Source organism: Ixodes scapularis, unplaced genomic scaffold (assembly GCF_016920785.2).
Source record: "Ixodes scapularis isolate PalLabHiFi unplaced genomic scaffold, ASM1692078v2 PGA_scaffold8__174_contigs__length_109621045, whole genome shotgun sequence".
In the NCBI taxonomy this organism is placed as follows: Eukaryota; Metazoa; Arthropoda; class Arachnida; order Ixodida; family Ixodidae; genus Ixodes; species Ixodes scapularis.
In genome coordinates this window covers 31,338,600-31,365,842 of record NW_024609883.1, presented here as the reverse complement: position 1 = coordinate 31,365,842, position 27,243 = coordinate 31,338,600, and the positions used below count along the sequence as shown (strand labels likewise).

The 27,243-nt window shown below is 47.8% G+C and overlaps 1 protein-coding gene across 2 annotated transcripts; it reads right to left on the bottom strand.

The window, feature by feature from the left end:
- Nucleotides 1-1,486: 1,486 nt before the first annotated feature.
- Nucleotides 1,487-27,243, bottom strand: LOC115310820 (protein-L-isoaspartate O-methyltransferase domain-containing protein 1). Of its 2 annotated transcripts, XM_029969281.3 has the most exons (7): nt 26,874-27,243; nt 21,642-21,736; nt 19,329-19,640; nt 18,145-18,416; nt 10,958-11,075; nt 7,461-7,729; nt 1,487-4,498 (listed from the first exon to the last, which is right to left on the bottom strand). In XM_029969281.3, the coding sequence occupies exons 2-7, from the start codon at nt 21,652-21,654 to the stop codon at nt 4,154-4,156; spliced, it is 1,329 nt and encodes a 442-aa protein (XP_029825141.2). In that variant the 5' UTR covers nt 21,655-21,736; nt 26,874-27,243; the 3' UTR covers nt 1,487-4,153. The 2 variants fall into 2 exon arrangements, with proteins under 2 accessions (XP_029825141.2, XP_029825140.1); XM_029969280.4 differs by lacking the exon at nt 21,642-21,736 and having other exon boundaries at nt 26,874-27,242.

Below are 27,243 nucleotides of genomic sequence, written 5' to 3'. Positions count from 1 at the left end.
CTTCACGGGTAAAGGTGAGGGTGAGCGAGTTTCTGAACCAGGAAAATTCATGAGTGTGAGGGTGAGTGAGGGTCGTGAGGGCTGTGAGGACCGTGAGTGGGTGGGGGCCATGAGTGCATGTGGGGCGTGAAGGGCGGTGAGTGGCGTGAGGGGTATGAAGGCCGTAAGGGCGGTGGTGCGTGAGGGCCATGAGTGCCTGAGGGCGGTGAGTGTCTGAGTGGCAGGAATGCGTGAGGGGTGCGAGGGCCGTGAGGGCAGTGAGTGGGTCAGGGGTGTGAGGGCCACGAGTGCGTGAGGGGCGAGAGGTTCCCTTCAGGCGGAGCAACTTTCTCAGCAATTTCGGTGTTGCTGGCGGGTTGTTCTCTAGCTTTCCCTAGATCGACATGAATTGCTGAGATCGGGTCCAGCTCGAAACAAGCGAGCAACTCTGAGCAATTGGGAGACGTTTGAAGCTGCTGCATCCAATCAGGGACGCAATATTTTCACGCAATACTTTGTGCCGGTGATGACCATAAAAGACTTGGTTCTGGTTTGAAATTGATCGTTTTTGGAAATAAACTGTTTATAAAAGGTACATTAGTATTTTCAACGAAATTTCAATGCATAAAACCATGTTTATAGTGCGTAATTGTGTCTAAATAGTGCAAGAAAAATAGAATTTTATTATGGCAAATTAAAGCAATTGGTTGCTGCGTGTAAACGCGGGCGGCCCGTGTGGCTGGTGTTGCGGCGTCAAGTTTCTGGGTGAAATTGCCCCATCTGAAGTGGGCCAGAGGGCGGTGAGTGCGTGAGGGACGTGAGGGCCATAAGTGAGTGAGGGAGGTGAGTGGCGTGAGGGCCATGAGTGAGTGAGGGGCTGCGAGTGGTGTGAGGGCCATGAGTGCGTGAGGGCCGGTGAGGTTCAGTGAGGGTGAGTGAAGGGCTGAATGTGACTGAGGATGAGGGTGAGCGAGGGGCTAAAAGGTGAGTGGCTGTGAGGGTGACCTAAAATGCCGACCTCTGCCCGCAGGACAGGGCAGACTTGTTGAAGGTTGTGGGTTTCAGGAGAAAAACAATGTTACGCTTGACCAACACAGGTCAAGGTCATATAAGCGTAATGACTATATGGCCTTGATGTTAGGGCGTCATGCGACGTTTCAATATCGTGCAGCACTGTGATGCCTATGCCCGGCTCATTCACAACACATTCTGTGTGTCACAGTTAATGTCTGCAACATTTAAGCATGTCGATCCAATATAATCGACAAGCTTAAATTTCTGTTGTGCCCTTTAAAACAATGAAAGCTGTTCTCAAAAGAAACCTTGTCTACTTCCACGTTTGTTCATGTGCTAGGAGTCCACACAGAAATTGAGTTATGGAGGTCTGCTTTAGCTGTTGAGGGTATGACTGGTTTCTGAACAAGGAATGCAAGCGGGCGTAAACCGATAAAACCTTCGCCGAAACCAGTTGTAGCTCCTGGCAGCTGCCAAATAAATGCGAGTCGGGTGGAAAAAGAAGCCGTCGTTTATTTCGGTAATGGCCAAACCGCGGGGAGCTACAGTTACTTCACTGGAGGCCGCCCGCACTACAGCCGGCGGCGCCTTCTGTACACCGAGCGGCTTTGTGAACCCCGAAAGAGAAACAAACGAAAACCGGGAAGGTTCGTGGTACCTTCTCTCGATGCACGCGACATGGCACTACACTCCCCCGGCACTGTCTGCAATGGCCACAGCCAGAACCTGTGGTACGCCTGGCTAGGGCAGGAGTGCCGCTCGCCACGCAACGGCACACACTTTGACTCGACGCAGGCTCGCGGTAGCCGTCTTGCTGGACGCCTGACCCGCGTTTCTTTGTTAGCAGACTCTAGATATTTGAGAAGACAGAAAATATCTATGTCTACTTTCTTGTCCCAGCCAGCATCGTGCTGAAAGCAAACTAGAGCTCCTTCCTTCACAGACCAGACAGACTGCATAGAACCAGTCACTGGGGGTCTACCGCAGAAGCTTGGAAAACGACATGCCAATTCTATCATGTGCGCTCGAGCACCGAGCACAAGGCTGATGCTCCCATTACAGGCTGGATTTCATGCAACCGTTAAACAAGAAGTGGTTTTGCTTTGGGCAATAGTACAACCCTACAGCGAGGGCCAAAAGGATCCAACCCACTTTAAATAAATCCCGAAAATCGGTCTCGCAAGCTCGGACACCGTGAATCACCACAAAAATGTGGCTAGGTGGTGCATTTTTTCGATGAAAATATTGAAATAAAAACTGGCCTCCCATCAAAAGTTAAATAAAAGTCAAAATTGTGCTATGGCTTGGTACGCAGTTACACCTTTTTAGATTAAAAGTGAGAGCATTCTTGTGTAGGACAAAACGAAGAACTAGTGGATTTTAATGCTCTTCTTTACCTTTTAGTTTTTAACTCGCGACGTCCTAAACACCTACAACATTTTATGTAGGCGCGAGACAACTCCACTTTGGTCTGTAAGAAAATTGTGATTTTTAGATAACTTTTTATTGTTTCAAGTTAACTGACTTTACAGAAAAAAAAGCAAATGCACCATTCAGTTATACCTTCCTGCTAAATCAAAATGTCTGAGCATGCGAACCTGGCCTTTGAGATGTGTTTAAGGCGTCTTGTAGATCCATTTGGCCCTTGCTATACACACACGAATCCCATAACACTCGGATTCTGCATTGATGCGACTCCCATCTTTAGAGCGAGGGCCCTCAAACTGTGTTCCCATGAACCAAGGTATTCCCTAAAGTACCCTCAAAGGTTCTCCCAAAATGTCATTTATGATCCCTTCCCCACAACTAAAGTGCTTTTCTCATTTAAACACTATTTTAGCAGATCTGAGCAACCCAGTGACGCATAACTACAGGGTGTCCCCCCCTCGGAAGAAATTTACAAGGTTTTTTTCACTGCAAAAATAAACTATGGATTGCCGAACACTCTTTCTCCACCCAAAGGTAACACTAGAGGTCCGAACCAATATTTTATTCGAAAGTTACGATTTTCTGAAAATTCCTATGAGAAAATGGCGGCCCGTTTTCGGCTACCGACGCCATAGAGCTCCATGTATTGCAGAGCAATGTCGGTCACCATTTTCTCACTGAAACTTTCAGCAAATCGCTTACAACTTTTGAATAAAATATCGGTTTGTACTGAAACTTCGGCATCTGGTGCAGACCTGTAGCGCTACCTTTGGGCGGAGAATGAGCATTTGGCGATGTATAGTTTATTTTTGCGGTGATAAAACTGTGAATTTTACGGGGACACCCTGGATAAGCCATACTTCCTAGAGGGTTCGATCGAGAAAATGAAGCCTGGTTTTTCAGTTTGCGTAAATAAATTATGCATCGCAGCAAGCCGAAACTCCGTGAAAATGTGACGCTAGTGGCGCTGATCAAATTCATAAGGAGCATACGACGTTACCTGGGTCAAAAGATATTAAACAAAAACAAAATTTCTCTGCGCCGACGTCCACCCGAGCCCAATTTGCATCGAACTGTGAAGAAACTTGTCAGCGTGAAAGAAAACAATGTGGTCTTCCTAAGTGGCCAGTTTTTTTTCATTGAGCTAAATTATCTTAAACACTCTTAAATTACGGCTCGACGAATATGAGGCTCGGGTTGACATAGGCTCATTCAGAAATTTTGTTTTACTATTGTATCTTTTGATCCAGGTAACGTCATGTGCTCGAACTTTTGCATTTTATTGCCACTGCAACAGCCACATTCTCACAAAGTTTCACCTCTCTGCAGAACGTAGTCCATTTATGCGGCGCAAAAAACCGGGTATCATCTTTTCGATCTTACCCGGGAGTATGTGCACCATCATTTACACAGTATACGTAGGCTTCTGGGCTGCTCTATCGTGTCTGCACCAACATCGGGGTGGGCTCCTCAGCCGTCAATCGAGATTATAAAGTGTCCAAGAACCCCTGCTTCGCTGTTCAAAGGGCCCATGCAACCGGGTGTACTCGAGTGTTTTTAAGGTAAATAGGTTGGAAGATTGCACGGTCTCGGTCATTCCCCAAGCTCCTCCGGCCGATCCTGACAACTGGCTCCTTCGAGGCTCGTCGCAGAAGACGCGCGAGAGGTGGCGCCCTGACGTCCCCTTGCGCGGCCACGGCAGACGCAGAGTCCCCGGCCGCGGCGGGTGCCCTCAGAGCGGCCGGTCGTAGTTGAGGTACTCCTTGAGCCGGGGCGGCAGGGGCAGCGCCACGATCCTCTGGCGCATGAGCGTCGAGTAGCTGAGCTCCGGCGGCGCTGGCGCCTCCTCTTCGGCGTTGCTGCCGCCGCTGCTGCCGCCGCTGGCGGCCTCGGCGGCCACCGGCGCTGCGTCGCTCTCGAGCCCCACCAGCTGCAGGTTGAGCTCGTCGAAGGCCACCCGCTTCCACACCACCGATGGGTTGCCCGACCGGTAGGCGACAGCACCGCCCCCAAATCTGGCCTCGGCGTCGCTGTCTTGGGCGGCCCGCTTGCGCGGGTCGCTCACCTCCATTGGGTCCTGCGGGCAGAGCGGAGCGTTGACCAACACCGGCATCCCTGACACTCCTTTTTCTCCTTTAACTCCTTTTTCGTTGCAAGAAATCGCTTGTAACAACAACCGCAGGGACTGTTTCGTAAGTTGCGATCTGGGCATCGCCTGTCAAACTCCAGTGAAATGTGGGGCTTGTTACATAGGACGAACGGCCAGGTGCATTATTGACAGGTTAACTGAACATGAGCGTGCAGTCAAAAACAAAGCTGAGTCTTCAGAACTGGCTAAACACCTTTTTTCATATAGAACAGTGCAATACACTTATAACGATACCACATATAGCGATGCACCGCTTATAACGATCAGTTTCTAGAGTTTCTAGACTGGAAATAATCAGTTTCTAGTCCAGATACAACGATAATCGGGTATAACGATTGAAATTTTGGGTTTTCTCATTATCGTTATAAGTGGGTTGCACTGTAAGTGCGTAGTTGTCTGGGAGAACACTAAGGTCCTTAACAAAGAAAAAGATTGTTACAATTGCCTAGCAAAGGATTGTTTTAGCAATATGTCCATTTCATTGGGAAATCTTATTAAAACAATCCTAAACCAGGATTTTTTTTTTTTTTAAGTTATTTTTTTTTTTTATTGTGTGGATTATCCCCCTAGCAGCTTCTTTTTCTGTTTGATCGTGGTTTGGCCCCTTTGCCCCGGTTCGAAGTATGAATTTGTTCCGATTGTTCAAGTGTCGCTCCCTCACCCAAGTTCAAGGTTGTTTCGCTTTGTCTGTCCGAGTCTTCCTGTTGCTTTTTGGTCTTTCAGTTTCTTTCTTCCTCTACGTACCTACATAAGGTCGTGAAGCGTGAAACAATCAATAGCTGTGTTTGGAGATTTGTGTCATGCTGTCCTCCTTGTCCCCACTCTCCAGGATAAAAATAATGTCTCTCCGTAACATATTGTGCCAAAAGGGCAAAACGGGTAAAGATGCAGATGCACTATGCATCTGTGTCACAAGAGCCCGTGATGGGCTCCTGTGGCAAATGCTGCATTTTAAGTGGGGTGAAACGCAGAAATTCTCTTCACACTGATTACTAATGGTAGAGTGGATCTAATCTAATGGGAGATTTCGTAAAACAGTGGTAATTGAAATATTTTTCGTCTTAAAGTTAGTTCTGGGGGACTCGCTAGCTGACGCAATTCAGAGAAGCTGTCGTAAAATGAGTACTTGTCGGAACAACTCAATCGTAAAGCTCTTTTTTGGACGCGTTCTAATTCTTTAGAAAGATAGTTTTGCCACAGAGACCATCAGGTGCTGAATATTCTAAATTGAAATAGGCAATGCGTTTAACATTGGGAGGGTCTATAGCAGGTGACAGCTAAAGCGTTTAAGGGAAACTCATCCCACTCCTTTCCACTTTAGCAGGACGAACGCTGGAGAGGAGGTCGTTGTAGAAAATCCAATGTGTTGTTTGGCTTACTGACGATAATATGACCAATGTGCATAATCCCCTGTCAAATCGCTCGTTATATGAAGAAAAAACGTATTTGTCGGATGAAGATGGTATCGTTAATACTGCAGACCAGTGGTTCTCAAGTATGGATGTGTCGGGGACCCATTGGGAACCCGCCAAAGTGATGGGGGAACCCCCAGCCAGTGGGGGAAGGGGGCATAAAATAAAGACAACTAATTGCGGTGTGAAAAGGGCATCCTTTACTGTTGTAGACAAACTACTGCACATTATAGTGTGCACTAGCTTGCGCTACCTAGCCATGGTCAACAAAAAACAATTTTTATTTTCACGAAAATGGGGGGGAAAAGGGGGGGTGGGTTTGAGGGGAGGGTTTTGCAGGCCCCAAAAATGGCTTTGAGGACTCCAGCGAGTCTGCAGAACCCCATTTGAGAACCACTGCGGTACACGAAAGATGGAAACGAAAGGTGAGAAAAGGTAAGCACCTTGCATTTGTTTATGTTCAAGGACATCCCCCACTATTCACACCCACGACCTATGGGTGATAAGTCGGTTTGCAAGGATAAGTGTAGTAGACATCTGCAACTGTGCGTAAAATTAAACAGTCATCCACGAAAAGGCAAAAACATTAAAAGATTGTTGGCTTTCATCAATGAACCAGTCGATAGTTGACTTTTATTACACTCACCAACAGCTCGAAAGCCTTTATGTACTGCATAAACATTGGTGATCAGTTTCTAAAATTGAAAATACAACCACCGTGTCTTTCCCCTAAATTTTGAATTATTTGCACAGAAGTTGGACAACATTATTCCAAGTTGGAAGTTTACTGAAGTTTGCAAAAGCGTTTAAGAGGACGGCAGACCGGTCGAAGCTCGAAATTCTACAATATAGTATGCGACATCCCCGCAGCGAAAGAGGCCAAAACAGTCTACCCTAGCTGGAAAGTGTCTCTTTGTCAGATGTTGTGATCCCGGCAGTTGGCCACCCCAACAAAGAGTAGAAGTAAATGCGGCTGTCATGGCGTCCTAACCCCCGAGTGCCAAAGCTTCCATGGACGGCTGGAAAACAACGGCAGCAGAAGGGGCCACATACACCTCTGCTGCCGTGCCATGGCCAGGAACTTTGCAGGCAGTAGCGGGACACTTCCGCAACGTCGTTGAGCGGAGATCGAGGAACCACATTTAAGGATGCGGTAAACGCACCAGTTGAAGCTGCATTCCAGGCATCATACTTCCGCGGAAAACATACTATCTTGCAACCGACCCGTGTGCCAAGCTCTGCGACCGAGCCCTGCCAAGGATGCCGGCAAGTCAATGGATGGATGGATGGATACGGTCGAACCCTTTTAATTGTACGGTGGCTCGCACCATCTAGCCCAAGCTTTTAATTTGAACAGTTAACTGACCACCGACTTACAAAACATTAAGATTAAGGCTCTCGGTAGTACTTTCCTAAAGATGACAATTCGCGCGAACGGCGACGTCTCTGCGAGCCGGCGGGTGCATCTCGTGCCCTACCTCGCCGTTGGGGGTGCCCTCCGTGGCTCCCGGGCGGCGCTCCTCGTCGTTGCTCTGGTCGTGGTGACTGCTGCTGTCGTCGCTCTCCTCGAAGATGGGAATGACGATGCGCTGCACCCTTCGCCGCAGCTGCTGCTTCTTCTTCTTGGCCGCAGGGGTGGCGCGCCGCACCTGCCCCAGCGAGGGGTGCTCCCGCTCCAGGAGCTGGCGCAGCACGCGCCGGATGCGGGTGCGGCTCAGGGCCTGCAGCGAGCCCGGCTGGTAGTCCGCTGCACGCGCCAAATTCGCGAGGTCACTTCGGGCTCTCAAACTCTTTGTGCTGGCGCAGCAGGGCGGTACGGGAGACCGCGGGCCTCGCAAACAATGACACACATTTTGGGAAGCTTTCTGTTCATGGTTAGGTAATAAGGGGTGGCTCAGATCCACTGATCTCAATGACAATTGCTGGATCACGTTTGCCCGCTCCTCGAATGCGCCCACTGGCGGCCATCTTTTTGCTAGAGTTATATTACCTCTAGCCAAGGTACAGCTGCTGCGGCCACTATCACCCATCCATGGCAGACAGCGTTGTGGCAGGCCGCCGGCAAAAATAAGGTGGGTGATATTTTGTGCTTGATTGAAATTGTTTGACGAAACAAGTTTTTAAAACCCGGCGTGATCGGTAAACCGATCTTTGAGGACCCGGTGAAAGTCTCACGAAATCGCAGCACCGGAGAAAAGCAGCACAGCACGCATCGAAAGTCGAATAAGAAAAAGCATCGAAAGCAGACGCCGATACGAAGCCTGCTTTCGATGCGAGCTGCGCTGCTTTCCCCCGGTGCTGCGATTTCGTAGAACTTTTGCCGGGTCCTCAAAGATGAGGCTAGCGTTCACGCCGAATTTCAAGAATCTGTTCCGTCGTACAACTTCAATCAAGCATGAAATGTCACCCACGGTACAGTGTACTAGATCTACGGCTATTTTATGGCAGACTGCCACCACTGCGCTGTCCGCCACATTACTATGATGGCTATACTTTGTCTCATCCTACGATGGACTAAAGGCCAAAGCCACGGGCCGCCAGGTCCAATCACGTTCCACGCTACACTATGATATGCCTTGCATTGATTAGGGGGGGACGAAAAATGCTCCGAAACCAAAAACGCTGCATAATTTCTAGAGCTTCGGCACTGTAAACAGCCTCTTTTTTGCAATGTAAAATTGTTGAGTCACTCAGTGCTATTATGATTCGAACCCCTGTCCGCCCATGCCCATCAGTGATCCGAGACGCGGGCACTGATACGTGCATCAAAGCGGAATACGCAATTTCTAAGTGGGTCATGATTGGATCTGGCGGTCCGTAGCTTTTGCCTTTAGTCCATCGTAGGGTGAGACGAAGTATAGAGACAATATAACTCTACCAAAAAGATAGCCGACCGTGGCCGCATTCCCATCCATAGGCAGAGACGGTCAAACGCGATCCAGCAAATAGACATAGAGATTAGTGCTCAGATCTGCTAAAATAGTGCTTAAACTGGAAGAACACTATACTTAGAGGACAGTCGAAGGGGTTCCCCTGCCTCCCTAGCAACCCAGCTCGAGACCTTGCGGCTTGGAGCACCGCCGTTTTGCTGCCTAGTGCAGGGCGGGCGCAACGGACAACGGTCACTTTTCGAAACTGCGACTTCCCGAGCTTTAGATGCCTTGTTGGGAAGCTCGGGCAATGTCGTTCTCCTCTGCCGCGGACTGTTTTGACATGTCCGGAGGACGGAAGCACGTTTGCTGCGATTTCGGGTGAAGCTTCAGTCAACTGGCAAGAACGACTAAGTAATGAGGCAAACGTTTTTCCGAACTGAGATTCGGAAAGCTTCAGATAACTGACTGAATCTCGTAGCAATTTGGACAATGGATGAATGAATGGACGGTAATGGCTATACCCTTTGTAATGGGCAGCGGCTTGCGCCACCTAGCCACTTGACCGAAGAACTCCAAATCTTCCAAATAATCGTTCTAAGTTGGGAAACTTCCAAAACTGTCCGAATCCGAATCTCTGGTGATTTACCCCATCATTAATTTTAAGCAACGAGATGGATGAAGTGTTACTCTAATGTGTAGCTTATTTAGCGGCTCTAGGTTTTGGCGCCATTTCTTAATGGCTGGGCATAGAGGCAGAGATCGGTGGTGCCAGTGAGCTCAGATCGCTGGGGAGGCTTTAATAAGTATGCTAGAGTGCCAAATACAGCTATAAATTTTTATTAGCTACAGAATTTGTGCGCCTCACTTTCTTTCCAGTTCAGTCAGCTCATAAGCGCAACTCTGCGTCAGAAAATCAACATCCCGATGTTTTAAAAAAAAAAAGTTTCACATTTTCCTAAAAACAAAAAAGATGATTCGTGAATAGAAAATTTTACACAGAATATGTAATACTGAATTTACGAGGTAAATAGTAAATTACACGGGGCAGCTTCTAAGTAACCCAGGGACAAGTTCTTCGCACGGCTGATTCTGCTCGCCGAGATCGTTGAATAGTGAAGAGCTATGTTTAGCTATCTTGCCTTTGAAAAGCAAACAAGTACAAGTAAGTAAAGTGTTTGGCTTGTGCTTGTTTCATGAGTATTACTATTCTTCTCTCGGGCAAGCATTGCTAACACCTACCCCATTACTGATCGGCACACGTCGACCATAAACAAAGCCTGCATCCCGTTCCGCAGCACAAATACATTCTATAATTCTGTTATTCCCAACAACTCATAGATTGGAATTACCTTCCCACACCACAGCCTGACATTGTTGATACGGACAGCTTTAGGATAGGCGTGACTAATCTCGCTTCCTAAAACAAGCCACAAAAATTGCTACAGAGTTTCCTTGTGCTGTTTGTTGTCATCTTTTTTTTACAGCGAAGCTGTTTATGGCTAAGGTTTCCGTGGATTTTTCGTGATCCAATGACGTGCTGCAATGCCGGAAAGTCTGGTGCGTGGAACTCCATTCCCTGCATCCTTCTTGATGCTTGGGTAATTTAGCAATAGGTCTATTCAGTAGATTAGTTATCAATAGGCACCATTTTCAAGATCAGTAGACCCTCAGGTAGATACTAAAGGTTTCTCAAAGGTTTGCCGCTGTGCGACTCACGTCGGCCATGCCTACGCTCGCACCGCCCTCTCTTTGTCGTTGTTCCAAGCGCTTGCATGCCTAGTTTCCTTTCCTTCCGCTCTCCCGAGGTGGCGGTCCGTTCGCGCTTGTTTACTTTCTGCCAAGCAACGGTCCCGCCATGCCATGTCCACTTTCCTTCGGCTCCACATGGCGGATTTGTGCCGCGTGCTAAAGAGCTTCGCTGACCATCCACCTTCACAGAGTAGAATGGCTCATGATTTTTTTTCTTATAACCCATTCCCCTCTGTAACACCGTGGCCCTGAAGGTAATAAAACAAATAAACATAAACACTCTCGCCACCAGCTCTCTCCCCGCTACTCTCTCCCCATGCGGTCCCCCCATACGAGGCTCAACAGCCACTCACGCAGAGTCACTTCCTGCACAGGGTCCCTGGAGGAAGGCTGCACCAGCATTGCAAAGGACACCGGCAGAATGTTCTTCTCCTGCCAGGAGCTCTCCCCAGTCCGCTTCACCTGCACCAGCTGCACAATGGGGGGCCGGCTCAGTGCCTAAAGCCGACACGGCACAAACCTGTTTGATACGTTCAGGAACTTCAAGGAGCACCCTCCAGCTGTCACTTCACAATGTAGGCATTTCAAGAGAACGAGATCTTCAGGAACCGGAGATTCCTTAGAGAACCAAAGGTTCCCAGGTGCCTAGGGGTTCTTTAGAAGCCCAGAGGTACCCCGGGGCCCAGAAGTTCCCAGGGGCCCAGAGGTTCCCTAGGGACCCACTGGTTCCCTATACCTGGAGACAACTTTCTTTGGCAATGAATTCAAAGGTTTGGGATGCTCTTGCAGCTGTAGCATTGATAAAAGCCATGCATGCCTGCTCTTGCCTTCTGAGATTCCACAGAAAGATGTCCCAGGCTATAGGAGACCAGGGAGCCCCTGGAAACCCAGAAGTTCCCTAAAAGCCCAGGGGTTCCCTAAAATTCCAGAGGTTCCCTAGGAGCCCAGGAGTTCCCTAGGTACCGAAATGTCTGACACATTGAGTTTTGAAGTTTGAATGAATGTGTGCCGATGTAACAAAGAACAGAAAAAAAGTCATGATATATTGCCACGAATGAAGGTGATGAGATGATGAATAATGAACTGAAGATAAAGGTTTAATCGGCAAACTTGTGCCAGAAACAAAAAGGGAAGAACACACATCATGAAAGCAGCAGCGAGCAACGGTTCGTCGGTGTGACAACTGGTTATCATGAGGGTGAATCGGTGAATGAATAGGCAATACGCGCTCAGCTCATCTACTATGCTCGTCATCTCAAATATTCGATCTTGAATGTTCGGGAAAGACCTAGGGCGAGACGGACTAGGCAAGGTCATTCTGGCCTCCTTATCGTTTACGCTCAGGGTAAGAATAAACACAAAACTTCTAGATGCATGGAGAAGCGTTTTTTCTTGGTCATGCACGCGGCAATATGCTATAAAATGAGTCCTGCAACCCGTGAAAGCCGTGAACAGCGACTGCACGCTGTCCAGCGGCCGACGCTCCCACAGTGAACACAGGCCCATGGCACTTACTGTCTCCGTGCAAACATTGAAAGGAGGCTTATCAGCAACAACAGCCTTGTCACACATGCTTCATTACATTAGAACAACCTCTGATTTACTTCGGACAGCATTAAGGCCTCGGATGTGTACAGTGCCATGTTTTTAGAAGTACATAGTTTGCAAGTTGCTTTCTGTACCTCTTATACCTCATTCACACGGCAGCATAAAGGTACCTTTAGCGTAGGTCCCTTTAGTAAAGGAAGCTGGAGATCTTTATTACAAGGTGCACAAAGGTTCCTTTAACTAAGGGAGGGCCAATGTTAAAGGGAGCTTGCCAACCTCCCTTTACAACTACAGGAAGTAGCTTCATACCCATAAACTCAAAATAAAAATGACAGATATATAAATTTATCTTTAATCTGTTATAACAAATTAAATATTTCCAAGTAGCAATTAATGGATTCTCAACACGAATGTGGTGTAATACGCTGGCAAGAAACATTACTCACGCTAGCAGTTCAGTCATCACACGTTTCGCTAAATCGGTCTTTCAAAATTATGCCCAACTTAAAATACAACCAACGGCATACACAGAGAACACCCTCGAGCATAAAAGTCTATATGTTATCATACTCACTTCCAAGCATTGGCATGTTTCGCAGTGCTGGAAGTTTATTTTCAAAGCTTTTGAAGGGAAGGACCTCATTTCAGAGTTAAAGGTACCTTTACTAAAGGTACCTTTAACTAAGGGAACTTGACTAAAGGTACCTTTACACCGCCGTGTGAATGGGGTATTACTGCGCTTGGGCATAGTCATTATTTTTCTTATTGAGAAATCTCGATAAGAGAAGTAGAATATAATAATTTCTAGGTTTATACTAAAAAAGAAACTGAAACACTCACCACAAATTTTACCAAAAGTGAACTGAGAAAACAGAGCCCAAGCTACAGCACATAAACATTTAGAGACTAATAAAGAATATGTTCACGCCTCACTGCCTCAAACCGAAATATAGATGCATATTTATACGGGGAATGATAAAAATGATTCCTTCGAGATGTCCCTATCGACTGCAACGGATGTCAGGGCAAAAGAGTCGGGGTAAGAACTATTGAATGAATAGACTATTCTTAAAAGTCCTTGATTTGTCTTTTTTTTACCAAAGGCAATTTTGAGGAGTGGGAATGGACCCCACAGAAAAATCCTTTCTAGGCTACCACGGCCTCAAATGACTCCTGGATGTCTTGACCACAGGGACTATGTCACACAGTGCACCTACATGAAGCCTTGGAAGGCTCGAGCAATTCGTTCGAGCAATAGACCCTTTCCGGAATTCAGTGCCATCTGGTGACCCAAATGGCAGTTTAACTTTTACCATACCAATGGCGGCAATGAATCTGTGACCTGCAGTGTTTTATGGGGCACTGTCACTTTTACAAGTCAACGGTAAACGAGAATAGGAGCTTCACTGTACAGTTCTTTTTCTAACTATCAGTGTCGATAGTGAAAAAAATACAACCAGTCAGAACGAAGTGTCCACCCACATAGACGCCTTGATAAAGTTCTATATCTCAAGGGGCTTTGAAGCCGAGCGTGTGCTACTAACATATTGACTGGGCTCGGGTTAGAAATGAACGCTTACGTAGTTCTTGCATCCAATTCCTGCTTCACATCGCGCTAACGTCCAGAATGTATAGGTCTCGAATTATCTGCTCAGGAGCATTTTTCACTTCTTTTTTCACCAGTTAACAGAAGGCCGCCATTAGTATAGCACATATGCCATTTTTCAGATGATGATAGTGATCAAAGTGGCCAGACTGAATTCCGGAAACGGTCTATTCCAAAACACGCTTCCATTTTGGGGTGAAGCTCTCCTCTTGTCCTCCATTACCATTTCATCTTTTATTTGTTGAGCGTGTTTAACTTATTTCTAGGCTTGTTTTCCTTTTCTGTATTTTTCTTTGCTCCCCCCCTCTGTAATGCCTCTGGCCTTGAGGAAAAAATAAATAAATAAATAAATAAATAAACAGCACCATACAGTTAAGGCGAGACGCTGGTTCTAAAATGGACTATTTTATTTTTGTAGCTATACTAATGAAAATTACTGTGCATATGTGTTTCTTCTTCCTGCTTTCAAATATAAAATTATTTTTTAAAATATCTCAATTAGTTTTCAAGTTATAAAATATAGCGGTGCCTAATTTGGTAATTTCTTACGAGTCGTTAGGGCCATTTCAAACAAAATTTTTTTTTTTTATTGATGTAGATGCATATTTAAAGGTCTGCCATGCATTATAAAGCTATTCATATTTTCACAAAATTACATTATTATATAAAAATATGCTAATTATGACAATTATGACACTAATGAGGTCACATTATTTATCATAAAATTTTCTTTGGCATTATAAACTGCAAAAAAATAGCTTTACTCTGTAGTCCAGTCCTTTCTGATTAAAACGGTATAAAAAGTTTCAAAATGTTATGATAAGAACTTTATGAAAACCCCCGTAAGGCTAAGCATGTTGACAAAAAACACGAAGATGAGAAAATCAAAGTTAAAGTTTTGACATTGAACATAGAAACGCTCAACGGTGTTTATTGGGCGCGGTGATCAATGTTGCCCGCCGAGCCTGGCGGCCACAGACGGGCGGACTGGAGGGGGGCGCTACATACTTGTTACAATAATAATTGCCGCCAAGGTGTAGTGTAAGTCTTCATGAACAACTTGACATAAAAAATGATGTAATCTATTCAAGGGAACATTAGAAAAAAAATATGAAAGAAGTAAAGAATGAGTGAAATGTTGATAAAATCACATTTTCCTGTTTTGACGCCGACTACAGTAAGTTATGTGAAAGCCCTTATGCAGTAATAGTTATCAAAATGCATTGTAGTGCAATCTGAACAAATGAATTTAAAAATTGCAATATTTTGTTTTCAAGAACATTGCAAAAATGGTGAAGAATTACTGATATATGCAAAAAATTGCTTCTAAAGTGACAAGCCGACAACTTTGGACAACGGGAGGGGCGAGCAAGAGTTTCAAGCTCCAAACGCAATTTTGTTTGGCCCTGAAAAGGGCCTTTGTTCCACATGGCACTGGAAAAAGCCATTACAGCTATCCGGGGCTGAAATCTCGTGATGCTCCCGCCTGGTGTCGCTTGGAGAACCTTTCCTTCATGCTACTGCTGCTCTGGTGCACCGCGTTTGCCTTACGCAAACGGAAACTGTCCTTTTCGATGCTTCGGCGGACAAGGCAGTCACCGGTGGCGTAGCCCAGGCTTGCGGCAATGGACTCGTTGGTCGCCCTCCTTCCCTGGTTGTAGACAGCAACAGCTTCAGCCGCAGCCCTCTTCACGCTGTCCAGGGAGGCATTCGCATTCTTTGAAGTCTGCGTCCAGATCACCGAATGCAGGCTTTCACTGGCATTCTGCGTCTTTCCCTCACTACACCATGCCAACAGGTCTTCATTGCTGAGCCTTTCAAACACTGGCTCAAGTGCAGCCCGAACACAATCCGGAAGAGGATTCTTGTGCGGCGGCGGAGGCTCACTGTTTGCCAAGGCCCTGTTGAACTTGTGCCAGGAATCCGATCCGTCGGGGCACTTGCTGTGGTCTGGGGCACTGTCTGTGGAGGTCATGTGCAGGAGTGTGGCTTCCACCGCCCTCTTCATCCCTGGAACGTCATGGCTGTTGCTCCTGAGAGCATAGCCATAATAGTTAGTGATCTTCTTGATCTTTTCCTGTGTCAGCTTTCCTCTCCTACCAAGTGACTCGCCTTGTGCCTTCTTCTTCTCAACAACGTTGCTCAAGGCAGCTCCCATCCGCTTGTGGACGTGGTTCACGCAGTCCTTCTTCTCTATCTTGATGAAGCCGTAAACATTCACTTCGGACAAGGCATGGAATGTCCGGCTGTCTCCATCCGAAAGGACGGTGGTGTAGCGGAGACCGTGCTTGGTCAGAGACCTCTGGAACATTGTGAGCGCAGCCTCCACCTCCATGCGGCCAGCATTGCACTCAATGTTCCTCTGGCAGTCGTGGGTTGCGTACCAGTCGCTGTAGCCATCGTCCTCGGGCTCCGGTCCCAAGGCACATCCAAGGCAGAAGTTAGAGTATACGACATGGTCAATGACGAGGCCAGAGTACAGCTCCACTACGCAGCCTACACCAATGCGGGACCTGCGTCCTCGGGTCATCCATGATCCGTCGAAGACGACATCGATGTTGCCAATGGGGTTCATGAAGCCTGTGTAGAGCTCCTTGACCACAGCAACACTGGCGGCTTCACTGTCGGTGGCCGCATTCTCACATGCCCGAACAAACGTTTTCAGGTGTCCCTGGTACTTCTTGTGGTGCAGGCCCCGATGAGAAATGTTCATGTAGGCACAGAAGTCTGCCAGGGCTGTCACTCCTTTGCCAAAGGATTGGATCCCCTTCATGGCCCTCATATTCACTTCAAATCTTTGCTGTTCCAGCAACTCTGGGAGAGGAGAACTGCTTCTTCTAGAGGTCGCAAGTGCTGCAGACGAGCACAAGCTTGATGGCCAAGCCGTACTCCTTGTCCGCGGCCTTGCTGAGCGTGAGGGATCCCACACCGCAGCTTCCACACCTCGCATGTGCAAAGAGGTCGTTGGGGACTTTCATGTCGACGATGACAAACTGGGTCCCGGCATCACTTGTCTGGCATGATCCGTTGACCTCAAGCAGGTTGAACTTCCGCTGGGTCGCTGACTTCCCCAATAAAACGCGCTTGCATTGCTCCGATCGCTCAACGCGCTGCGCTTGCTCGGCCGTAGAGTAGTACGTAGAGTCGACGCGAGTGGTGCCGGCAAAACTTGAGCCATCTGTACCAGAGCTTTTGGCCACAACATCGTCAACGGGAAGGCTAGCCGATGCTCCCGGCAGATCCAATGCATTCGGCAGTGGCGCAGATCGTAGCGGCGCACTTGCAGGTAATGTCTTCCGCTTGTTCCACGCACGTCGCGTCTTCCTCCCGAACGTCCGCCGCGTGCTCTCTTTCAATCGAGAGTCCCTCTTGACATTTCGATCGCTCGAAATAAAACTCCCGCAACTTCGTAGCGAGAAACCAACGATGTCCGACGCGAACGTAAACGAATTTCGAAACAACGTGCACTGAGCCGCGGAACTAACAAAGCAGACGGGCCAAGACGAAGCAGACGACACTTCTCCATGCTCCCCTTGCGCCGCTGGAGGCGCGAGCGCCGAGAGGAAGAAAGGAGCAAAAGTGGAAAGGGGCGCGTCTTGGCCCATGACAGGCGCGCGCGGCACGACGTACCTGTGACGTACGCGCGAGGGCCAATGAGCAATCGTTATTCCGGTCGTGAAAACACGCGGAATGCGGACGCTCTCCAAGGTTGTCGTGATAGTGAGTGGGATGAGGACGTAGGGAAGCGAAGCAGCTCTTCAACAAGACCAAGATGGCCGCGATCCAACGATCGGTCGTGAAGCGACGCGGGCGCACAGTTTGACTATTTTTTGCGTTGGATTCGCGATTTGAGCGTCGCAGAGGCATCGCATTTATCGTTTTTTTTTCATACTTAGACGTCGAATAGGACATTAAAACTTTGCAGGCAGGTACTTCAGACTATATTTTATCCAAACATGTGATTTTTGAAAAACCCCAAATTTTATGTTTTTTTACCATTTAAAGACCCGCGTATCGCCTTAAGAACTCCTCAATCGATAGATTAGATGGCCAGAAATTAGTAGTGAGAGCAACAAACACCTGAAGGCTAAACGAATGTCTCATATACTTTTCGTGCAAATTTCCAATTTTAACTAAAATTTTGTGGTATGTTTTATGCAGAATAAATTATCGTGCGATTACAAAGGCACCTTTAGCTAAGGGACCTTTATTGCCGGTAGCGAATCGGGTCAAGATCCTCAGTGTGTGGAGTGTGCTGGCGACCCAAGAGCGCGGGCCGATTGACCGATTAAAAATGGACCTACAATAAAAATACCCTTAAGCCGACCATGCGAATGGGCTCTTCAATGGGCTAAGAGTGGGCCGGCAAAGGACACGCCCGCTTGCCTGGTCGTTGAAGGGCATGACCAGGATGCCGCCGACCTTGACCAGGCCCTTGACGAAGGCGCAGTGCTCGGGGGGGCAGGAGGCGCCGCAGTAGACCCGGTCGTAGCGCCGCCCGGGGTCCAGCGCCAGGCAGTTGCCCACCACGAAGCGGGGCTCGCAGAACTCGTGCTCGTCCAGGGCCTCCGTGCCCCGCATGAACTCTCCCACCTTGCGCCGTGCATACAGCACCACGTCCTCATGCAGCTCCACCCCGTGGTTCACCCCATAGGGGCCTGCATGGGGGGGCGCCGCGTCAGCTCCTTCCTTCGCTCCAGACCGCCACGTTTTCGCACGAGTGCCTGGAACGTGGCTCCAATTGGTGCGTTTAAGGTCCTGTATTGCGGGTGCAATTAAAACAATCTCCAAGTGGCCACAAATGGCGTCGCACAAGTCGGCGTGCCACGGTGTCGGTTGTCGCCATCTCGGCAGTTGGTGCTAGAAGCTTCGGCTAAAAGCATGAGAGAACACGAGTACGGTCAAACCCAGATATATTAAATTCAAAGCAGATCGTAGAATAGTTCGATATATCGATAATTTGATATACAAAAGTATGTTAATTTAAGCTCCAGTTGTCAAGTGTATGTGCCGCTCGGTTTCACAGTTGATCACTTCCGCAACTACGCACTTGCAGCCATTACGAGGGCGGCTTGGCTTGGCTTGACTTGGCCAGACCGCTTGGCGGCAAAAGAAAATTGGTTTGGTGAGTTGGATGCAATTCGAGACTCACGGAGCCGAAAATTGCAAGTGTGTTCATTACGGAAGGGAAAAAAAATGTCCAAATATTGGTACCCGTTGTGAGGGGGTGCGTCCATTATGCAAGTAAATATCGTAGATACATGTTTCCAAGCGCCGTACCTGTACCAGGCAGGCATTCCAGAGTATCGGTTGCCGAGTGCATTAATGCGCTGCAACTCGGAACACGTAAGGTGAAAGCTCGCGCCGTAGGAGTGAGCATCCGGTGAGCATCGCACCAGCGCACGGTCGTTTACCACCGCTACATGATGCACGCTAAAATCGCCAAGATGGCAGCAATGCCACACTGGAAAAATTTCTCGTCTGCAATGTCTTAAAGGCAGACCGACTTTACGACGGCTAAGCGCCAACGTCCAGTTAGGTTTGGGCGAGCGCTCCCCGCCCCCACTCACCGAGGATGAGTCCAGCCACGGTGCTCAGGTAGCCCGTGCCACTGCCCAAGTTGAGGAAGGAGAGCCCCGGCTCGAGCAGCAGGGACTCTAGCACCTCCGAGTAGATGCAGGGCGCTGAGAGGTGCAGGTTGCCCTGTTTCCAGGCCAGGTCCCGGTAGGCGTTCTCCTTGCAGCCGTCGGCATAGTAGTCCGCCCTGTCCACCGCACGGAACACCCGTTCCACCAGGGGGCTCTTGATGTAGTCCGCCTCCACCAGGTTGTCAATGAGCTCATCGTTGTCCTCGCCCGCGCTCACCGCACCGCCCATGGTCTCTGCAAGCGGTCCAACCCACTGATAAGCCACGCATGGAGCGGCTACACATTGTTTCCACAAATGTCTTGTGGGTGCCACTGCCTGGTAAAGTTCCACTTATGGTCTCTAGAAGCAGCCAGGCGAGGCCACAAAGCCATCAAACAAGTCACGTGTGGAGTAACGACACCCTATTCCTCAATTACGTTGTGGGTGCCACCCTTCCATTGCCTGCTAGCCCAAAGCAGGCGCAGTTGGCGACAGTTACAATTGGAAAACTAGACTTCTCGAGCTTCAAGTACGGTGTCGGAAAACTCGGGCGATATTGTTTTGCTCCGTTTCCGGCTGTTTTAACATTCTTAGAAGATGAAAAAGCGTTACTTATGATTTCAGATAAATCTTTAGACAACCGACAACAGTGATTTTAATCGATGAGACGGATCGGCTCAGGTGTCGTTACTTCGAAGCGTGGTTTATTTAGCAACTCTATGAGGTCACGACAGGGGGAAGCGTGTAGGGCGGGGGAACTTTGGTTAGACGCCATCTCAGTGTTCACACCGCCCCATCGTGACCTCGGCAGCAAGCGCGGAGCACAAATTCTGGCCTCGGCAAGCGTGGCCAGAATTTGTGACCGTCTCGAATGCCTCGGAAACCATCGACAAAGTTTGCGCAAGCAGTGTCTTGTTTTCTGACAATGCAAAGCAAGAAGAGGCAAGCTGGCTTTCCTTTACAGTGTAGGGATCATCCGACATTAGTATTTGGTTCCAACTGCTATAGGTAAATGGGGGGACCACTGGATTTTCTGTCGCCTACCGGAAGTCAGCGTGGGTGACACAATGGACACAAGGTACTTCTGCGTTCGGCTGGGATTCGTATTCAATCATTGCAGGGTCCCAGCCCTTGCAGCACTTGCAAGTGCAGCACTTGCACTTGCAGCACACAGCACTTGCATCCAATGTGCGTTCTTTTCCGGTAGGTCATTAAGCAGCTTTAAAAGGTGTTGAACGCATTTCATGTAACAAAAGAGTTCTCAGCGTACAACAGGATGCTGTCGTACAGACTGAGCAACAGCCATGTCCAGGTACCGGCGATACCGAGAGCTCATTGGCAATAACTGTGGCATACTTTCTAACAACACGCAGTAACAAATCCATCGGTGGGGTTATGTACCGCTTAAGCAATTGCAGCTTGTTATGGGTGGAGTCTGGTGTGGCGACATGTTTCAATCAGTCGGAAAGTGAGCGAGTTGCTTGCTCGGCACAGGCTGTCTCGTCGGAGATGGGGGAGCCTCCTCTGACCGTAGCCAGTCGCAGGTTAAGAATAGTGGAGCTGGGGAGGGGGCGAGTGGATAGGAGGAAACCGCCAATCGCGGCAGGCAGGGAGCTTTTTGGAAGGGGCTTGCCCCGCTATTTCTAGTCTGCAACAGACCACATGAGTGTGCCCTCGGCTACACGCGCAATAGTTAAGGCCCGTTCACACACTCGCATCTGCTTAGAACCAGAGAAAAAGCTGGCGCCATCTACAAGGTGACTGTGCAACTCGATTGCACTAGAGCAAAGGTTTCCCAGTTTTGGTGAGATCAAATGTACATACTATTTATGAGAAATGATTGTTTATAGCATTGTCAAAATATTTTTAAGCCAAGAAAGAAGGAATGATGAGCGAAAATATGAAAATGCCGTGTGCTATGAACCAGCCTTTTGAAGGCTGAGAAGCTCGCGACAATACCTGGTGTCAGTGAATCTGGAGAAGAGATATCCCAGCCACTTCTCTCGATCTCTCAGAGCACTAACACAAGGTCGATCCAGTTTGTTTGGCTTTTGCCTCGGTTGTAGTCACTCGGGCAGAGTGTGGGGGGGATAAGGTCCATTGTGTGGCTGCACCTGGTGGATCAACTAACTCGGAAGGAAAGCAGCTGCTGGCTATTCCCGCAATGGAAGCTGGGCACAAAGATAATGTCTGATGAATGTGCCTTCAGAAGCATTTGTTACGAGCATAACGGGAAGAAGCCTCCACTATCTCACCTCCCTGCAGCATGTTTTACTCCGTCAACTTTCGTTGGCCTGGCATGCCCCTCAGGCGGAGAGGCTGGCTGTGCAAGTTGAGCTGTATTTTAGAGCTGCAAAGTCGTTAGTAAAGAACCTTCTCCCCACTGCTGGTCAAATTAATCTGAGCAGATTATATGGCTTCAGGTATTCTTTAATGGCGCCATCTAGGCACATTTCATCTTACAGTGACAGCACATAGACAGACGTTAGAGCAGATGCAGAGACTTCAACTGACAAACGTTTCAGGAAGTCTCTTCCCGACAAGTTTGTGCAATAAAACCTTTGCAGCTTTTCCGACTTTTCCCTGTGTTCATGGCCTTCCTGGTGAAGAACATTGATTGGCACATTTAATGACAATAAAGCCATCAGCTAGAAGTGTCGGTAGGTGCCACAACTAGAGTTGTATCCCCAAAATATATTATAAAGCAAGGAGCTCAGGCTTTTGGCCTTCACACTTACACTGAACTCCCCCAAACACTTCTTTTTTTTGTGCGGCTGGATAGGATTAGAGGTCGGCATTTTTGGCTGAACTCACTCACAGCTACCTCAAAATAAAAAGTAAAAAACTCACTCACCCTCACAGTCGCACTCACGTTCAAGACCTCACTCACGAACTCACCCTACTGATGAACTCGCAAAACTCACGCCCCTCACCAAACTCAGAAGCTCGCACCCCTCATCAAACTCGTGAACCCAATGAACACACAAATTCGCGCCCCTCGCTCGCTTACTCATCAACCTCACTCAGTAGTTCTCGCCCTCACCGCAGGCGCTCGTGTTCCGCACAGGTTGTGCGGCTTTCACAACTCTGCCATGATCGCTGCCGTTGTCCGCTGCTCCGGCGCTAGCCGTCGCGTCACCAAGTGTAGAAATGTTTTGTCTTTTTGTTTGTCTCGCTTCAACACCTTCCGCGCGCCGGCCGCGCACCGGCCTAGCGCTTGAGGAAGGCACACTTCGTTGGGATACAAGGGCGCATCATCGCGAGTTTAGTAAAGTACTCTTCACGATGTGCACCGTTTGTTTCAAGCATTTACAACAATTTTCTGCAAGTATGAAGTAGGTGTCTGCATCACTGTTTATTTAGGTGTGAATTATTATTATTCCAATACCACCTTAGGTGTATACTTTGTTTCTGTACAGCATATTGCAAACTTGTCGTTAATGGTAGGACGGATTGCTCAACAATTCGTTGTTGAGTAGAACTGTTTCTGAACGGTCCCTCCTCATATTTATCGTCGTTCACACAAATTATTTAATTTAAAATAACTGCCTGGTGGATATCTTTTTTTCTGGAAAAAGGAACGATTGAAGAACTTTGTGCGTACCATATTATTGTATATTAATTTTTTTATTGCATCTCGTTTTTTGTTTCACCACACATACTAATTAAAACCGGAACGTTCTAATTTACCGACTCTGTGCCTCATAAAATGCTATACTTTATGGATACTGACATAAGATTGTCATCGGTGTCAGATGCCTTCTGTATTCTTGTTGCTCAGACAATGTGTGCTTGCATTCAAACTTGTCAATATGCTGAATACAAATATTTACACACTACATGTACAAAGTTATGTTTTCTATTAAAATCATTTATTTGTTTTTGATAGATGGTCATTTTTAATTTGTCTTCAATAATTTAAAGGAATGAATAGCCTGCTGTAAGTGCTAGGGTGACCACCCGTCCCGCGACTCGCGGGACTGTCCCGCATTGAGGGCTCGTGTCCCGCGTCCCGCGAGAAATTCCCAAATCTCCCAAATGTCCCGCATTTCACACTGTCGTAGAATTCACTACGCAACTCATGGCGCTGACGAACAACGGGGCGCGGGGAAGCGCGGAGATCCCTGGTGAACACTATGTGAATCGCGATTGTAGAACATTGTCTATCCAAGCATAGCGGGAAGCGACTGCGTTCTTGCAGGAGAACTGACGCGCATGCGCCATTGTGCCTCCCTACCCTTGGTGGCAAAATATTGCAAAAAAGACAGGCTCACCAAAAGTTAAAAAAAATTATTTTAATTATTTTCAAATCGTGCTATGTCAATGCAAAAAGATTGCTGTAAGAAGCCCTTTTTTATTTATTGAAGACGACTAAACAAGGCAAGAAAACTGCAACTTGAAACGGTCAAAAATAACAACATAAGGTTCGAAATTCGATTAGGAAAATGTTGGAAAAAATAAGAATCGACAGGAAATCAGAAGCCTTAAAAGATTTACTGCTTCTTCTATCCTTTTGATGCATTGAGTCCTGCTGCTGTCGATTTTATGTTTTCAACTTAGGCCCCTTTGGTCAGCATATGTGGCATGAAAGCTTAAAATATATCACTGGGACTGAAAATTATTGGCTTAATTGCCGCAATACAATTTTCAGCTGTATATGCTTTTGGTCAAGACAGGATATTAAATGCGCTAGCAGAGCCACATTTCGTGGCGTGTGTTGATAAATTTCCTTAAATTGTTACTTTTTCCGTACTGTTTTTTTTTTTTTTTTTAAATTTAAAATTGGGGCAAAAGGCACAAACAAATGTTTCCTCCTCCTGCTCCAGTCTCGGGTTGAAAGGCATCATAATAAATTTCCACCAGTCCGACTGCACACGAAGTTTTTTTTATTTTTGCAGTTGCCACAGTCAAAATATAATACTGTTCTTCTCTTACACCCCCCCCCCCCCCTTCCCCCCCCCCCCCCCCCCCGTCAGCGTGTCCCGCATTTCGCTAGCGGGAAGGTGGTCACCCTAGTAAGCGCAGGTTCTTTTACCTTCGATATTTAGATTACTTCACTCGTTACTACTGATAGCCTAATTCAGATATCCACACTATATTTGAGGAGGGTAAAAACGCGGCCATGGAACTTAATTAAAACGCCGACAATTCTTCAAGACTTGCTTTGTTAGATAAAAAAAAATAAATTGGGGCGCTTAATATATCCGGGTGGGGAAGGCTGCTTCAGTGCATGCATGCATATCAAAATTTTTTTCTAATTACTTAGGTTTGGATCTTATCTCCCTCCTTCTTAATAGGACTGTGTGGGTGCAGTGGTGGCTAGCCTACACGATGAAGTCAAACTTGGACCGGTCAAACCAGCGGTGGTCTCGCCGAACACAATCAACGGGGAATGCAAACCAGGGGCTTTGGCCTATCTTAGCTGCCAGAGGATTGCTCGCTCCGACGTGGTACAGCTGCAGTGACACGCATTTCGACAACGGAGCAGTTGATGAGAGGTACAAAAATAGATTGTAATCAGATATGAAGCAGCTACCGTTTGTCTTCTAAGGTGGCTGCTGCCGCGCTATTCGACCGGGTTGCCCCGTCTGGTATTCAAAATTCTGTTTAAAATTACGAAGAACAGCAGCAGGCGCTACGAGCCATAGAAGCCAATTCGGTGACACGTATGCGCCACATGACCTTTTATGAGAGAGACGGCGCAGTGACGCGCGACCTGGCGCACGGCATAGTTACGCAATATCTTTACGGCGCTGGGTCGGCTGGGGTGGGTCGTGGCGTCCGCTGCAGCCTATCGTAAGGTGAAACGGAGCATAGAAGGCTCTGCCTGTGCCATGTCACAATGCAGTTGCCATCCTTGATGCTCGTAAAAGGCTCGTGTTAAATAAGCCACGGCTGCCTTTCACTCCGCAAGGTTTTGTCGGGACGCACTTATAACACGGCGAGCTTATGTTCTTCTTAAAGGCCGATGAGAAGCCAGAGAGGAAACTCCCTATATTTTTCCTTTCCATTCAAGAAAGAGGGAGACACTCGGCCTTTGTGGGGAGTAGTTCAGACTCGCTCTTGTGGGGAAAGGAGGAGAGAAGAGAAGGAATGAAGAGAAGGAAACAAGGAATCGGTTTTCTGCCTGACAAAAGATGATTCTGTAGGCCAGCCTTTAAAGGAAGTATATAGATGCATTAATACGGAAGCTTGGGCGAGCTGGTGATTCATCTTAGGGTTACAGCGCACAAGATGGTTGCAATGCACTTGGGAGCTATAACCTTAAGATATATAGGTGCAAGCAGGATTAATGCTTGTTTCACCTTAGAGAGGTTCGGAGATTTGGAGACTCCTGTTGATGCAACTTGAAAACAAAAAATTAATTTTTAGAAATATTGCAATTATTATTCAGGTTTCGACAATAAATATTACCAAACCCTGAAGATTAGCTTCTACACAGTTTCATTTGTTTCCGCTGCACAGCTGACTTGTCCCTGAATGTTTCTGGTGCCACGGTGCTAAAAGGTACGGATCTAAACACTTTCAAAGCTTTTTTCTCTATTTTATTTTTTTTCACTGTAAACTGCACTTTCGTCAATGTAGTATTAGGACTAAAGAAAAGGGTCATTATTTTTTTCGTTCCCGAGTGAAATTTAAGGAGGAATGCTCCTCTGGAGTTCCTTTTTTGTAAATTTATCTTTTGTTCTAAGTAAAGAAATGTCAAGAGATTGTGAAAGTCAGAAAAGGCCTAAAAGTTGTTCGACCTTGTAGAAGAAATTATAATGAAACTAATAGTTTTTTACCGAATGTTTTCACGCTCGCTCTCCAGACATTCTGCAACTGGCATTTAGCAAAGAAAAAGGTTGGCCACTATTACTTTTCTAACAATAAACTGGCTATGTCTTGCACCACCACATTACCAATTTATTGCTAGAAAGAAAAAAAGTGTGTGTGATCCAAATTAGCTTAATTGACTTCGCAATTAATGTACCGAACTTTGCACTGCATCCTTTGTCACGACCTGCAAAGTAACTTCGGGATCTGAAGTTGCCCCTTCCTGATAGAATCCACTTTCGATATGGAAATTTTAACGAAATCCGTTTTTGATGACGGACACAATCCGAGCTTCGGGGATCCCAGGGACGACCTTCGGACCATTTGTGCCATCTGGGAGGCGATCGGCTCGCACTGTGGGAACGTAGCTGCCTCCAGCGTCGGCGCAAGTTTCCGTCCCGTGATCGCCAACGGAGGGAAAGTTGCCACACTCGGACGACGTGGTTCCCAAAAGCTCTGTGCAGCAACGCGATCTTCGCGTCCGCTGCACAGAGCTTCGGAAAGGCTCGGTCTCGAGCTACGATGGTTCTGCGTCCCGTACCAACCAGGCCAGACCGTGGCACGGGGCGACAAGGGATGTTGTGCGTACACACGCGCGGCGCAGCTGGTGCGGCCTAGGCGCAGCCAGCAGCGCGGGGGCCCTCCCGGACATCCAAGGAGTTCCCACTGACCTCGGTGGCCTCGGTGCCCAACAGCTGGCCCCAGGCAGTCGGCTACGAGGCGAGACAACTCGGCTGCGCAGGCATCGGGCACACTTGCCCCTCGTTTGTTGTTGCTAAGGCTCGGGGTCCGCTGATACGAGGGCACTGCCGATTTTCACGACCCCCCCACAGATACGGACGACGCAAATCTCGACCAGCGTGAGCGCCAATCGTCTACGGTGTACACGCCACGGCAGTCTAGGCACTTCCGAGGAAACTTGCCCAGGCAGCTCGACCACTGTCACCCTGTCGCCACTGCGCCGACCACAGGCGTCGACCACGGAAGCAAACGAAAGTCGACGACGATCAGTGTGGTTGTTGATTGTGACGACTCGTTTCG

Coding starts and splice junctions, on each gene's coding strand:
- LOC115310820 (XM_029969281.3), bottom strand. Junction 18,417..19,328: donor CGTGGCTGGACTCATCCTCG/GTGAGTGGGGGC, acceptor CCCCCCATGCAG/GCCCCTATGGGGTGAACCAC. Junction 4,499..7,460: donor AGGGCACCCCCAACGGCGAG/GTAGGGCACGAG, acceptor CTCTGCCCGCAG/GACCCAATGGAGGTGAGCGA.